Here is a 14237-nt window from a genome sequence, read left to right on the forward strand (position 1 = left end):
TGAAGGTGATTTATTACAAGTCGCTCCATAAAAAAGCGTGACAACACACACCTGCAGCTTTTAGAAAGGAGCGCTAGGAGTGAACATTCAATGTTGCAGAGAGGGGAGGCAGGTGAGCCCACGACGAGTGAAGACTTTGCTAATTTATTTTATTACAAATTACATTGAATCATTTCGGACTCCAAGTATGTCACAAAGTTTCAATCATCATGTTTTGGACATCATAAATGAGGATTCTCTATACATTTTTTACTGTGTCTATAGTAGACACAATAACAGTCACGTGACAAACAATTTTTATGTATAGCATTGGATACCGTTCATTAATTGTTTGTGTATGAAATATATTTTTTACATGATATAAAGATATAGAAACTTACTGAAGCAGTGTGTGTTCAGTCATTTATACACCTGAATTTCTATTAGCGTATAAAGTCACTAGTAAATCGTATTGAATCCGATTGAAACATCTCTGGAGAGATCTGAAAATGGCTGTGCGCCGAGTCTTCCCATCCAATCTGATGGAGCTTGAAAGGTACTGCAAAGAGGAATGGGCGAAACTTCCCAAAGATAAGTGTGCCAACCTTGTGGCATCATATTCAAAAAGACTTGGGGCTGTAATTTCTGACAAAGGTGCATCAACAAAGTATTGAGCAAAGGCTGTGAATACTTATGTACATGTGATTTCTTAGTTTTTTATTTTTAATAAATTAGCAAAAATCTCAAAAAAAAACTTTTTTCACATTGTGATTAAAGGGTATTGTGTGTGGAATTTTGAGGGGAAAAATTAATTTATTCCATTTTGAAATAAGGATGTAACATAACAAAATGTGGTAAAAAAGGGAAGCACTGTGAATACTTTCCGGATGCACTGTATATACGGCCTAAAATTTTTACTATAAGCTGCTGATGGTCATATTGCTTAAATGTTGTTTTCAATGAAAATCCTTAAGGATTTAATAGCGTAGCTTCTCTTTTCATCTACATGTAATGATGTTTCACAGTTGCAAATCTAGTTCCAGCTTGGACTCTAAATCTCATTCTTTGGTGGTATGTATGGTTTCTCATTGTTAAATGTAATTCAGAATTTATAGTATGTTTTACCTGTACTGTGTAGCTTAATTTGTAGTTTTGCCTGACATATCCTTGGACATTTCTTTCAACTCCCTCATCTTGCACTTTGCATATGTCCCATAAGGGATATACTCTTTCTCTAAGATATATTAAGTAATGTATGTAGCATGATTGCAAGTTCCCATTGGAACCAAAAAGCTTTTCTACCTGTATAAAAACCTCAATAGCCAAATCCCACGCTGCCAATAAGTTCCAGATGTGTCTGTGTGTCTAAAAATGTGTGTAAGGATGTATATATGTGTGCAAACATTGATATATATGATAGAAACATGAACTAGAATGTGAGTAATTAGTTCATTATTTTAAGCCTAAAATCACATTATTGCGAAGTGTCATAATAGACCCTTGTTACTACAAAGAAATATACTTTACATCCTGCCACCATCTGGATTTTCTTTTCTATCTCTCCACAGTGTATATATACTGTACATATATATATATATATATATATATATATACACACAAAATAATAGTAGAGATTATAAACTTGAGCCTTTTAACAAAATACTACACAATTGGTGCACTATTGGTGTAAATTTTGTTAGATACACTATATATATAAAATGTGACAGCGGCAGCAGGCCAATGTCCGTTTCAACCACTCCTTGGTGGTTTTCCTTAGGGGCTCCTGAGGAAAACCACCAAGGAGTGGTTGAAACAGACATCGGGCTGCTGCTGCCATAACATTAAATGTTTTTGGCTGACCTCTGACATGTTAAAACATGAGTGCTGGTTTTCCACTTCCTTTTTATTAAGGAGTGAGTGCTTATATTACTGTTTTTCTCTGAACCTTGTACCACCATATATGCCGTTACAGAGTGCTATCTTGTTGTGTGTATATATATATATATATATATATATATATATATAAATATATATATATGTATATATATATATACACATCAATTATTGCTAATTAGTGAAAAATAAGTCTCTTAATACAGAAAAACTATCTTCTCACATTGGTCATAAATCTAAAAGCAGTGATAACAAGGAATGCCTCCTAGTGCAGTAAATCAGTGAAACATCATTGTGATCCAAATACAAATGTAATACATGCACACATATTATGTGTACTGGCAAAAAAATAATATTTTTAAGCCTTTTCACACTCTCCACGTGTATTCACAGGCACAGGGTGGCTCCTGGAATTCACAACCTCAGTAGGGCCAGTAATATGTGAAGCCTCCTGATGAAGTCCTGTACTTGATTGATGGATGAAACGCGTTGAGGTACTTCTTCCTGTTGGGCTGTTTCAGTCATACTGCTGCTGTGATCCCTGACGTTCAGATAACTTTGCATCTCTAACTTAAAATGTATGTTAATGCATTGCACGCAATACATTTGTTTTAAAATATACTTCACTCTATGTTATTATCTTCACTTCACATGTTACTGGCACTTCTGAGGTTGTGAACTCCAGGAATGTAAAAAAGCTTACTAAGGCATAAAATAATTTTTTGCCCAGACTTTTTATGTTTGCATTTTTTTCGATTTTATTTATTTATTTTTTTGTTATTGGATCACGTTGAAGTTTCACTGACTTACTGCACTAGAGGGCAGAGGTATTAAGCCTGGAGAAGTGATAAAGCAGTGATAAGTGGAAGGTGATAACGCACCAGCCAATTATTACAGGCTTAAAAAAATGACAGGAGCTGATTGGCTGGTGCGTTATCACCTTCCACTTATCACTTCTTTATTACTGCTTTATCACTTCTCCAGGCTTAATACATCTGTCCCTAGGTTTCTTATCAATCCATGGTATTAAGGTATTTTTTTTCTTGCATAAATGTACACCTCCTGATTTGCCCAGTTACTGCCTTGAGTGTGTATGTTTCTCCACGTGCTTGCATGGGTTTTGTCTGGGTACTCCAGTTTTCTCCCAAACTCCAAAAAATATACTGATAGGTTAATTGGATTCTGGCAGAAATGTATCCCTACTGTATGTGTGTGTCCAAGTGATAAGCAACATAGATTGAATATTCCACTGAGGCAGGAATGATGTTGACTGAAATCATTTTTGTAAAGAACTACGGAGTATGTGTGAGCTATATAAATAATAACTGTTAATAAATACAAAAAAAAACCCACTGTCAAGCCACATTACCACACTATTACTAGGTGTAAGAATACACATTTGTATATACCATGTATGCCTTCTGCAGAAATATTACTGTTTTTGAGTTGGAGTTCTCATGAGATAGTATATGCAAATCAAAATACGTATGTATTGCTTATGCAACAGAATCTTTACACGTTCAATCAGAGTGCAAATGCGTCAGCCTCTAAATGAAGCGTTACATATTTGACCTCAATAGACTGTATAACTAATTATAATAATTATTTAACTATTCACTGCTCAGGACATGTGGTTACTGTGTTCCTCAAAATCTGCATTCCAGCTGAGGATGAAGACTGACTCCTCAATACTCTGTTCCAGACGTTAATGACAGCATCATAACCATGCAAAATGTTTCCAGCCATCCTCATGCCCCTTCTGTCATGTCAGGATAGGAAAACCACTATTCAACGTAATATATATATATATATATATATATATATATATATAAACATACATATACACACACTATGTAAAAAACACACACACAATAGACACTCTTACCTGGTACTGATATCTTCCCCGCTGTGGGATGATCCATTTCTAGAATAAGTCCATTGTGTGCAACCTGTAAAATATAATTGTAGCAATTAAAACTAATTAAAAGCCCTGTGAATAGATTGTGGGCAAAACAGACTGTACAGTATGTCATGAATGGACCTTATAATACCATATAAAATCATACTGATGCTGTGTGTACTCAACAGAACATTTCCATGTTATGAATTATTAGACTTATCACAAATATAAAAAATAAACAGCAAAAGAAATAAATATTTTTAATGTCCAACGTTTTTATTATTTATTGACCGTATATAGCATGTGAATGGAAGCACATTAGAGCACTTTGTTTGATTACAGTACTAGTGGGGCACCAATACAGCAAGTTTTTAAAAGATGACGAAGCCGCAACCATCACATGATTTATTTACACTGAGTGGCCAAAATATTGTAAAAGTAAATAAAAAAAATATCCAGTGTGCTGGTTTCAGCTGGAGGCTCTGTGTAGTAAACTGGGAGGCTTGCTTAGGTTTCTCCTCATACAGAATTAGCAGATATGACCCGGGAGTTGGGCTATAGTATGAGCTGAACCATGTTGAAGATATACAGTACAGCACATCAGTATTAGTCCTGCTAGGGGTGCATGTGGATTTAAATACTGTGGGGTAGGACAGTGCGCCCAGCACAATAGTTACTGGCGCTGAGAGGTGTGCCTCCGTGTGCTGGTTACTGTGGAGATGAGCACTGCGCCCGAGACAGGTTTAAATAGGACGCCCTGGCCCCTGATAGGCTACTGCGGTCAGATGACTAGGTGAAGTGCTTGATTGGGTAAACAGATCAGTTGACTAAAGGAGGCACCCACGAACCTCATCTTGGTAGACTTTACGCTTTGAATTCTTACCATTTAAAAAAATTGTCACATCATTATCTAATGTGATGATTTGGTAAACAGCTTGACCTTCAGTAAACTTTAAAATGTAAAAAGAAAAAAAAATCCAGAATCATCATTGGAAAACTGTTTATTTTTTGCATTAAGCCCCACTACTAAATTTCTCCCTGTGCATCAGTTTTATGATTTCGAAATCTGATATACACTGTATCACCAGAGAATATACTAGTACTTTCACTTGGATGCAGTCAGGATCCCAACAGTCAGAATACTGACACTGGGATCCCAATGGTCAGAATCTTGATGGATCCCAAACTTAGGGGGAAATTCAGATCGTTTTCGCACAGTGGGCGATCAGATCCTAACTGCGCATGCATATGCACCGCAATGCGCATGCACATCAGACAACAACAATGGGCATCACCGGTCAGCAACGGGATGGTGCGAAAAATCCGATGGCACGGGCGTTCACAAGGTGATTGACAGGAAGAGGCCATTTGTGGGTCGCAACTAAGCATTTACAGGGAGTGTCTGGAAAAAACGCAGGCGTTCCCAAGTGTTTTCAGGGAGGGTGTTTGACGTCAGCTGCGGCCCCGATCAGCCTAATTCAATCGCACTGGAAAAGTCGGCTGCGCAGAACTGGCACACACAGAATTTTAGCAGCTCGGCGTACACATAGTACCGCACACTTGCATGGCAAAAAATAAGAATTTACTCACCGGTAATTCTATTTCTCGTAGTCCGTAGTGGATGCTGGGGACTCCGTAAGGACCATGGGGAATAGACGGCTCCGCAGGAAACTGGGCACAATTAAAGAAAGATTCAGGACTATCTGGTGTGCACTGGCTCCTCCCACTATGACCCTCCTCCAGACCTCAGTTAAGATACTGTGCCCGGAAGAGCTGACACAATAAGGAAGGATTTTGAATGCCGGGTAAGACTCATACCAGCCACACCAATCACACCGTACAACTCGTGATATGAACCCCGGTTAACAGTATGATAACAACGGAGCCTCTGAACAGATGGCTCGCAATAACAACCCGATTTGTGGAACAATAACTATTTACAAGTATTGCAGACAATCCGCACTTGGGATGGGCGCCCAGCATCCACTACAGACTACGAGAAATAGAATTACCGGTGAGTAAATTCTTATTTTCTCTGACGTCCTAGTGGATGCTGGGGACTCCGTAAGGACCATGGGGATTATACCAAAGCTCCCAAACGGGCGGGAGAGTGCGGATGACTCTGCAGCACCGAATGAGCAAACTCAAGGTCCTCCTCAGCCAGGGTATCAAATTTGTAAAATTTAGCAAAAGTGTTAGACCCTGACCAAGTAGCCGCTCGGCAAAGTTGCAGTGCCGAGACCCCTCGGGCAGCCGCCCAAGATGAGCCCACCTTCCTTGTGGAGTGGGCTTTTACTGATTTTGGCTGCGGTAGTCCTACCGCAGAATGCGCAAGCTGAATAGTGTTACAAATCCAGCGAGCAATGGTCTGCTTAGAAGCAGGAGCACCCAGCTTATTGGGTGCATACAGGATAAACAGCGGATCAGTTTTCCTGACTCCAGCCGTCCTGGAAACATAAATTTTCAGGGCCCTGACTACGTCTAGCAACTTGGAATCCTCCAAGTCCCTAGTAGCCGCAGGCACCACAATAGGTTGGTTCAAGTGAAACGCTGATACCACCTTCGGGAGAAACTGAGGACGAGTCCTCAACTCTGCCCTATCCATATGGAAAATCAGATAAGGGCTTTTACACGACAAAGCCGCCAATTCTGATACACGCCTGGCCGAAGCCAGGGCCAACAACATGACCACTTTCCACGTGAGATATTTCAAATCCACGGTTTTAAGTGGCTCGAACCAATGTGACCTCAGGTATCCCAAAACCATATTGAGATCCCAAGGTGCCAAAGGAGGCACGTAAGGAGGCTGAATATGCAGAACTCCCTTGACAAAAGTCTGAACTTCAGGCAACGAAGCCAGTTCCTTTTGAAAGAAAATCGACAGAGCCGAAATCTGGACCTTAATGGACCCCAATTTGAGGCCCATCGTCACCCCTGCTTGCAGGAAATGCAGGAAACGACCCAGTTGAAATTCCTCCGTTGGGGCCTTCCTGGCCTCACACCAAGCCACATATTTCCGCCAAATGCGGTGATAGTGGGTTGCAGTCACATCCTTCCTGGCCTTGATCAGGGTAGGAATGACTTCCTCCGGAATACCTTTTTCCTTCAGGATCCGGCGTTCAACCGCCATGCCGTCAAACGCAGCCGCGGTAAGTCTTGGAACAGGCAGGGCCCCTGCTGCAGCAGGTCCCGCCTTAGCAGTAGAGGCCATGGGTCCTCTGAGAGCATCTCTTGAAGTTCCGGGTACCAAGTTCTTCTTGGCCAATCCGGAACCACGAGTATAGTTCTCACTCTTCCCCTTCGTATTATTCTCAGCACCTTGGGAATAAGAGGCAGAGGGGGAAACACGTAAACCGACTGGTACACCCACGGTGTCACTAGAGCGTCCACAGCTATCGCCTGAGGGTCCCTTGACCTGGCGCAATATCTTTTTAGCTTTTTGTTGAGGCAGGACGCCATCATATCCACCTGTGGTCTTTCCCAACGGTTTACAATCAATCGGAAGACTTCTGGATGAAGCCCCCACTCTCCCGGGTGAAGGTCGTGTCTGCTGAGGAAGTCTGCTTCCCAGTTGTCCACACCCGGAATGAACACTGCTGACAGTGCTAGCACGTGATTTTCCGCCCAACGGAGAATCCTTGTGGCTTCTGCCATTGCCCTCCTGCTTCTTGTGCCGCCCTGTCTGTTTACATGGGCGACCGCCGTGATGTTGTCTGATTGGATCAGAACCGGTTTGTTTTGAAGCAGGGGACTTGCTTGGCATAGGGCATTGTAAATGGCTCTTAGCTCCAGGATATTTATGTGTAGTGAAATCTCCTGATTTGACCACAGCCCTTGGAAATTTCTTCCCTGTGTGACTGCTCCCCAGCCCCGAAGACTGGCATCCGTGGTCACCAGGACCCAGTCCTGTATTCCGAATCTGCGGCCCTCTAGTAGAGGAGCCCTCTGCAGCCACCACAGTAGTGACACCCTGGTCCTTGCCGACAGGGTTATCCGCTGCTGCATCCGGAGATGCGACCCGGACCATTGGTCCAACAGGTCCCACTGGAAAATCCTTGCGTGGAACCTTCCGAATGGAATTGCTTCGTACGAAGCTATCATTTTTCCCAGGACTCGCGTGCATTGATGTACCGACACCTGTCCTGGTTTTAGGAGGTTTCTGACTAGAGACGACAACTCCTCGGCTTTTTCCACTGGAAGAAACACTTTTTTCTGGTCTGTGTCCAGAATCATTCCCAGGAACAGAAGACGTGTCGTCGGGACCAGCTGTGACTTTGGGATATTGAGAATCCAGCCGTGCTGCTGCAGCACTTCCCGAGAAAGTGCTACCCCCACTAACAACTGTTCCTTGGACCTCGCCTTTATCAGGAGATCGTCCAAGTACGGGATAATTAAAACCCCCTTCTTCCAAAGGAGTATCATCATTTCGGCCATTACCTTGGTAAAGACCCTCGGTGCCGTGGATAACCCAAACGGCAGCGTCTGGAACTGATAGTGACAGTCCTGTACCACAAACCTGAGGTACTCCTGGTGAGGAGGGTAAATGGGGACATGCAGGTAGGCATCCTTGATGTCCAGGGAGACCATGTAATCCCCCTCGTCCAGGCTCGCAATAACCGCCCTGAGCGATTCCATCTTGAACTTGAATCTTTTGATATATGTGTTCAAGGATTTTAAATTTAAGATGGGTCTCACCGAACCGTCCGGTTTCGGTACCACAAACATTGTGGAATAGTAACCCTTTCCTTGTTGAAGGAGGGGTACCTTGACAATCACTTGCTGTGAATACAGTTTTTGGATAGCCACCAACACTGCCTCCCTGGCAGAGGGAGTTGCTGGTAAGGCAGATTTTAGGAAACGGCGAGGGGGAGACGCCTCGAATTCCAGCCTGTACCCCTGAGATACTACTTGAAGGATCCAGGGATCCACCTGTGAGAGAGCCCACTGTGCGCTGAAATTTCTGAGACGGGCCCCCACCGTACCCGGGTCCGCCTGTGAAGCCCCAGCGTCATGCTGTGGACTTACCGGACGCGGGGGAGGACTTCTGCTCTTGGGAACTGGCTGTATGCTGCAGTTTTTTCCCTCTACCTTTGCCTCTCGGCAGAAAGGATGCGCCTCTAGCCCTCTTGTTTTTATGGGGCCGAAAGGACTGTACTTGATAATACGGTGCTTTCTTTTGCTGTGGGGTAGCCTGTGGCAAAAATGTCGATTTCCCAGCCGTAGCTGTGGAAACGAGATCTGAAAGACCATCCCCAAACAGTTCCACCCCCTTATAAGACAAAACTTCCATGTGCCTTTTTGAATCGGCATCACCTGACCACTGCCGAGTCCATAACCCCCTTCTGGCGGCAATGGACATTGCGCTTATTTTTGATGCCAGCCGGCAAATATCCCTCTGTGCATCACGCATGTATAAGACAGCGTCTTTTATATGCTCTATTGTCAGCAAAATATTGTCCCTATCCAGAGTATCAATATTATCCGACAGGGAATCTGACCACGCAGCAGCAGCACTGCACATCCATGCTGATGCAATCGCTGGTCGCAATATAATGCCCGTGTGTGTATATATAGCTTTTAGGGTAGCCTCCTGCTTTCTCTCAGCAGGTTCCTTTAGGGCGGCCGTATCCGGAGACGGTAGTGCCACCTTTTTTGATAAACGTGTAAGCGCTTTATCTACCCTAGGGGGTGTTTCCCAACGTGACCTATCCTCTGGCGGGAAAGGGTACACTGCCAATAACCGTTTAGAAATTATCAATTTCTTATCGGGGGAAGTCCACGCTTCCTCACACACCTCATTTAATTCCTCAGATGCAGGAAAAACTACTGGTAGTTTTTTCTAACCAAACATAATACCCTTTTTTGTGGTACCTGGGGTACTATCAGAAATGTGTAATAAATTTTTCATTGCCTCAATCATGTAACGGGTGGCCCTATTGGAAGGTACACTAGTCTCATCGTCGTCGACACTGGAGTCGGTATCCGTGTCAACATCTGTGTCTGCCATCTGAGGTAGCGGGCGTTTTAAAGCCCCTGATGACATTTGAGACGCTTGGACAGGCACAAGCTGAGTAGCCGGCTGTCCTATGGTGTCAAACCTTTTATGTAAGGAGCTGACACTGTCACGTAATTCCTTCCATAAGTCCATCCACACAGGTGTCGACCCCACAGGGGGTGACATCACATTCACAGGCATTTGCTCTGCCTCCACATCATTATCCTCATCATACATGTCGACACAGCAGTACCGACACACAGCACACACACAGGGAATGCTCTGACAGAGGACAGGACCCCACAAAGCCCTTTGGGGAGACAGAGGTAGAGTATGCCAGCACACACCAGAGCGCTATATAACACAGGGATATCACTATACAGAGTGTTTTCCCCTATAGCTGCTTGTATTATATATACTGCGCCTAAATTTTTTGCCCCCCCCTCTCTTTTTTACCCTTTCTGTAGTGCAGGACTGCAGGGGAGAGCCAGGGAGCGATCCTTCCAGCGGAGCTGTGAGGGAAAATGGCGCCAGTGTGCTGAGGAAGATGGCTCCGCCCCTTTTCCGGCGGGCTTTCTCCCGCTGTTTGTGTAAATCTGGCAGGGGTAATTTACACCTATATAACCTCTAGGGCTATATATGGTGTCAGTTTTGCCAGCCAAGGTGTTAATATTGCTGCTCAGGGCGCCCCCCCCCAGCGCCCTGCACCCATCAGTGACCGGAGTGTGTGGTGTGCATGAGGAGCAATGGCGCACAGCTGCAGTGCTGTGCGCTACCTTGGAGAAGACAGAAGTCTTCAGCCGCCGATTTTCCGGACACTTCTTGCTTCTGGCTCTGTAAGGGGGACGGCGGCGCGGCTCCGCGACCGGACGACGAGGTCGGGTCCTGTGTGCGATCCCTCTGGAGCTAATGGTGTCCAGTAGCCTAAGAAGCCCAAGCTACCACCAGTTAGGTAGGTTCGCTTCTTCTCCCCTTAGTCCCTCGTTGCAGTGAGCCTGTTGCCAGCAGGTCTCACTGTAAAATAAAAAACCTAAAATATACTTTCTTTCTAGGAGCTCAGGAGAGCCTCCTAGTGTGCATCCAGCTCGGCCGGGCAAAGAAATCTAACTGAGGTCTGGAGGAGGGTCATAGGGGGAGGAGCCAGTGCACACCAGATAGTCCTGAATCTTTCTTTAATTGTGCCCAGTCTCCTGCGGAGCCGTCTATTCCCCATGGTCCTTACGGAGTCCCCAGCATCCACTAGGACGTCAGAGAAATACACTCCCACTGTAGGTGGCAACTATCTGAACGCAGGACAGCAAAAAACGCAGCCCAGCAATCACATTTGAATAACCCTCTTAATTACTGGGGTTGGGTTTAGAGTTAGGCACTAGGGGGAGTGTTAAGATTAGGCTGCAGGGGTGGGGATGGAGTTTTGGCTAGGCTGCAGGGGGCGATTAGAGTAAGGCTGCAGAAGGGGAAAGTTAGGGTTAGGCTGATGGAGGGGTGAGTTAGGATTAGGGGTAGGGTTAAAATACTTACCCAGATCCGCTGGGATTCTGTCCGCCGGGATGCCGCTGTTGGCATTATCACTGTTGGGATCCTGTCTGCAGGGATTTCATACCCAGTCCAATTATTGTTACAATCTAGTCCTCTAATTGTGTTCTGTACTACAGCAACATGGCTGGAGACAGGAGAGTGCTGTATATGCAACTTGATGGGAGATGCCATTTCAGAGTAGGGTGGCAACAGTGAGAGAGACTATTAACCAATCATTAATATTTTGCACAGTTGGTTTCAGCACAAATAACATTTATACCTTAATCTACTAAAACAAAATTTATAATAAAAATAAATATTTATTTCTCACAGGGGTACATTTACTAAGCAGTGATAAGAGCGGAGAAGTGAGCCAGTGGAGAAATTTCCCCATCAACCAATAAGCAGCTCTGTATCATTTTATATTATGCAAATTATAGATGTTACTTCAGTGCTGATTCAACTTGCAGTGACGTGCGGTGGGGTGAGGCAGGTGAGGCAGAGCCTTTCCTGTCATACTTACATTTAAACCAGAGTTTTGACTGAATAAAATATATGAAAAATACTGATAATTTGTTTGAAATATCTTCTTTGCATTATTCTAATAATTTTTATAGCCCAAACTCTGGAGTAAAAAAAAGTCTATGGCCGGTGAGGCAGTGCCTCACCTGTGTATCCTTTCCACACATCTCTAATCAAAACTCACCAAATTTCCAGGAGTTTATACTGCTGCACCTGTGTATAATGCCCAGATGTACCCTTTGGCGCATGTATTGCAATTAAATCTGGCTCTGGGGTTAGCCAGTGCCTCCTGAGCCATTTAGCTCACCGCACGTCTGATTGGTTGCCATGGGCACTTCTCCACTGGCTCACTTCTCCTCTCTTATCACTGCTTAGTAAATGTACCCCATAAATACAGACATACCAAATATGTACTCAAGGTCTAAAGCAATTATACTGCCAGCAAAAATATTATGACTCCCTTAGTCGCCTCTATATTTAGCAATAGTAATGATAATTAAGATAGCAGTTACTGATAGATGTAGTATACATGTATTGGTTGCTACTTCCTCATCCCATACATTGTACCAAAGCCTGCCTAATTTACAGGAATATTTATAGACGATATATTGTAACATGGAATAGAATACATATGATTTACCGGCAGGTAATCATTATGATTTACCGATTATCATTATGATTAATCATTATGATTTACCGCCAGAATGCTGTTGAATGGGGCGAGTGCAAAGAGTCCTCTTGCGGGTTCGCTGCGCTCACCACGCTGTGGGCTCTGTGGCAAGCTGCGCTCGCCACAGGATCTATTCCCACTCTATGGGTGTCATGGACTCCAGCGAGTCAGAATAGTCCTGTTTTGACAGGATTCCAGCTGTCGGCATTGTCGGCTGTTGGGATTCCGGCATCAGTATCCTGACCACCGGGATCCCAACAGCCGGCAAATTGAACGGATCCCGGTAACATAACTGGGTATACCTAGCAAATATGAAACTGCATCATAATTGGCAACTTTACAACTTTACAATGTTCCCTCTGGCAGAGTTCACAGAGGGAGATGCAGGGGAGATCATTGTGGGAGGGGAGATCATTGTGGGAGGCGGAGCTCTGTGCTTCTCATCATCATGCCCTAGTACTGCGCATTTCACTAGGAAGTGGGCTGGATGGGGGATTTTGACCTACTGCTCTGGTAATTAATGGGACACACACAGAAAATGTGTGAGTCTCTAAGATCTTCTAGGACAGTAGACAAGTATGAATTATATCTAATATCAAAAAGAAAAGAGTAACTCGCGCCCTAGCTGCAGCTTTGTACTAAACTCTCGAGAGCACCACTCCCTGGTTAACATCTACAACAAAAAATGAGAGTAGTCCACAAGCGCTACTAGATTATTAACATCCCTGTCTCTGAGGTACCTTCCCAAATGTCCTCTCCTTTCAAGGACATTTTCAAGTGAAGACAAGAAAGATTCCGTCAATACTTAAAAATTCTATTTTATATATTGGGCTCACACCTCTAGACTGACCTCCTCTCAATAAGAGATGTGCATCAAAAGGTTTCTTCAAATCCTTTCATATAACTCCACACCACATCTGCTGGACATCGTCCTATCCCTCATGACAGGCACTCACCTCACTTAGGTTCCCTATGTGCCTTGATAGGTTTCTTTTCAGTGTCACCACCCAGATTTCATCAGGATTCCGAATATCATCCACCACAGCAGTTATTAGAGTAGACAATGCAGGCCGTGATAAAAGTTTTTCCAAAATTGGACATTTATTCCAAAAAATATAAGATTACATCCATTAAAAAAACATCATTAAAAACAACCCCAAATGGGCGTCAGTTATCATGTCAAATGCACAACTGGGACACAGGAGGGCATTCTTGTCTACTTTGAAGTGCTCCTCCTTCGGGGAATACTCTGGGGGCAGCGCTGAGAGCTCAGTCATTAGGCCCTGCTCTCGTCTCTGCAAAATGCAGCGAATCGCGGGTCCATAAAAATGTGCTGTACATGTTTTCCCCTACAAAGACATTACTAGACATGTTGAAGGTTGGGCTCCAGTCCCTGTTTTCATTCATATAGGGAGTCACAGAGTATCATCTTCTGTCCTTGTTGCTCAGTGTATGAGAGACTGTGGGGTAGATGTATTAAACCTTAGAGAGAGATAAAGAGGATATGTTTCCCATGGCAACAAACAGCTTCTAACTGCCATTATGCAATATGTGCTAGATAAATGATAACTAGGACCTGATTGGTTGCTACATCTACCCTTGAGTGTGCATGTGACTGCTCTGCTCCACATGTGTATGTAAGAGCCTGGAACTAGTGAGGGATAAAGATTCTGGTTTTGATACTTTATCTCTTTCCACTTTATTTCTCTCTGAGATTTGATAAATCTCCCCTCTTGTATTCTAACAAAGCCAGTTTCTGG

At 43.8% G+C, this 14237-nt stretch overlaps 1 protein-coding gene across 1 annotated transcript in view; it reads right to left on the minus strand.

The window, feature by feature from the left end:
• The window catches only part of SUGCT (succinyl-CoA:glutarate-CoA transferase), a 1636615-nt gene that overhangs the window by 190300 nt on the left and 1432078 nt on the right, over positions 1 to 14237 (minus strand). The window contains exon 13 of the mRNA XM_063924883.1: positions 3758 to 3821. Within this exon, the coding sequence (XP_063780953.1) occupies positions 3758 to 3821 (64 nt within the window). The remainder of the gene's footprint in view (positions 1 to 3757; positions 3822 to 14237) is intronic.

Source organism: Pseudophryne corroboree, chromosome 5, assembly GCF_028390025.1.
Source record: "Pseudophryne corroboree isolate aPseCor3 chromosome 5, aPseCor3.hap2, whole genome shotgun sequence".
NCBI lineage: Eukaryota > Metazoa > Chordata > Amphibia > Anura > Myobatrachidae > Pseudophryne > Pseudophryne corroboree.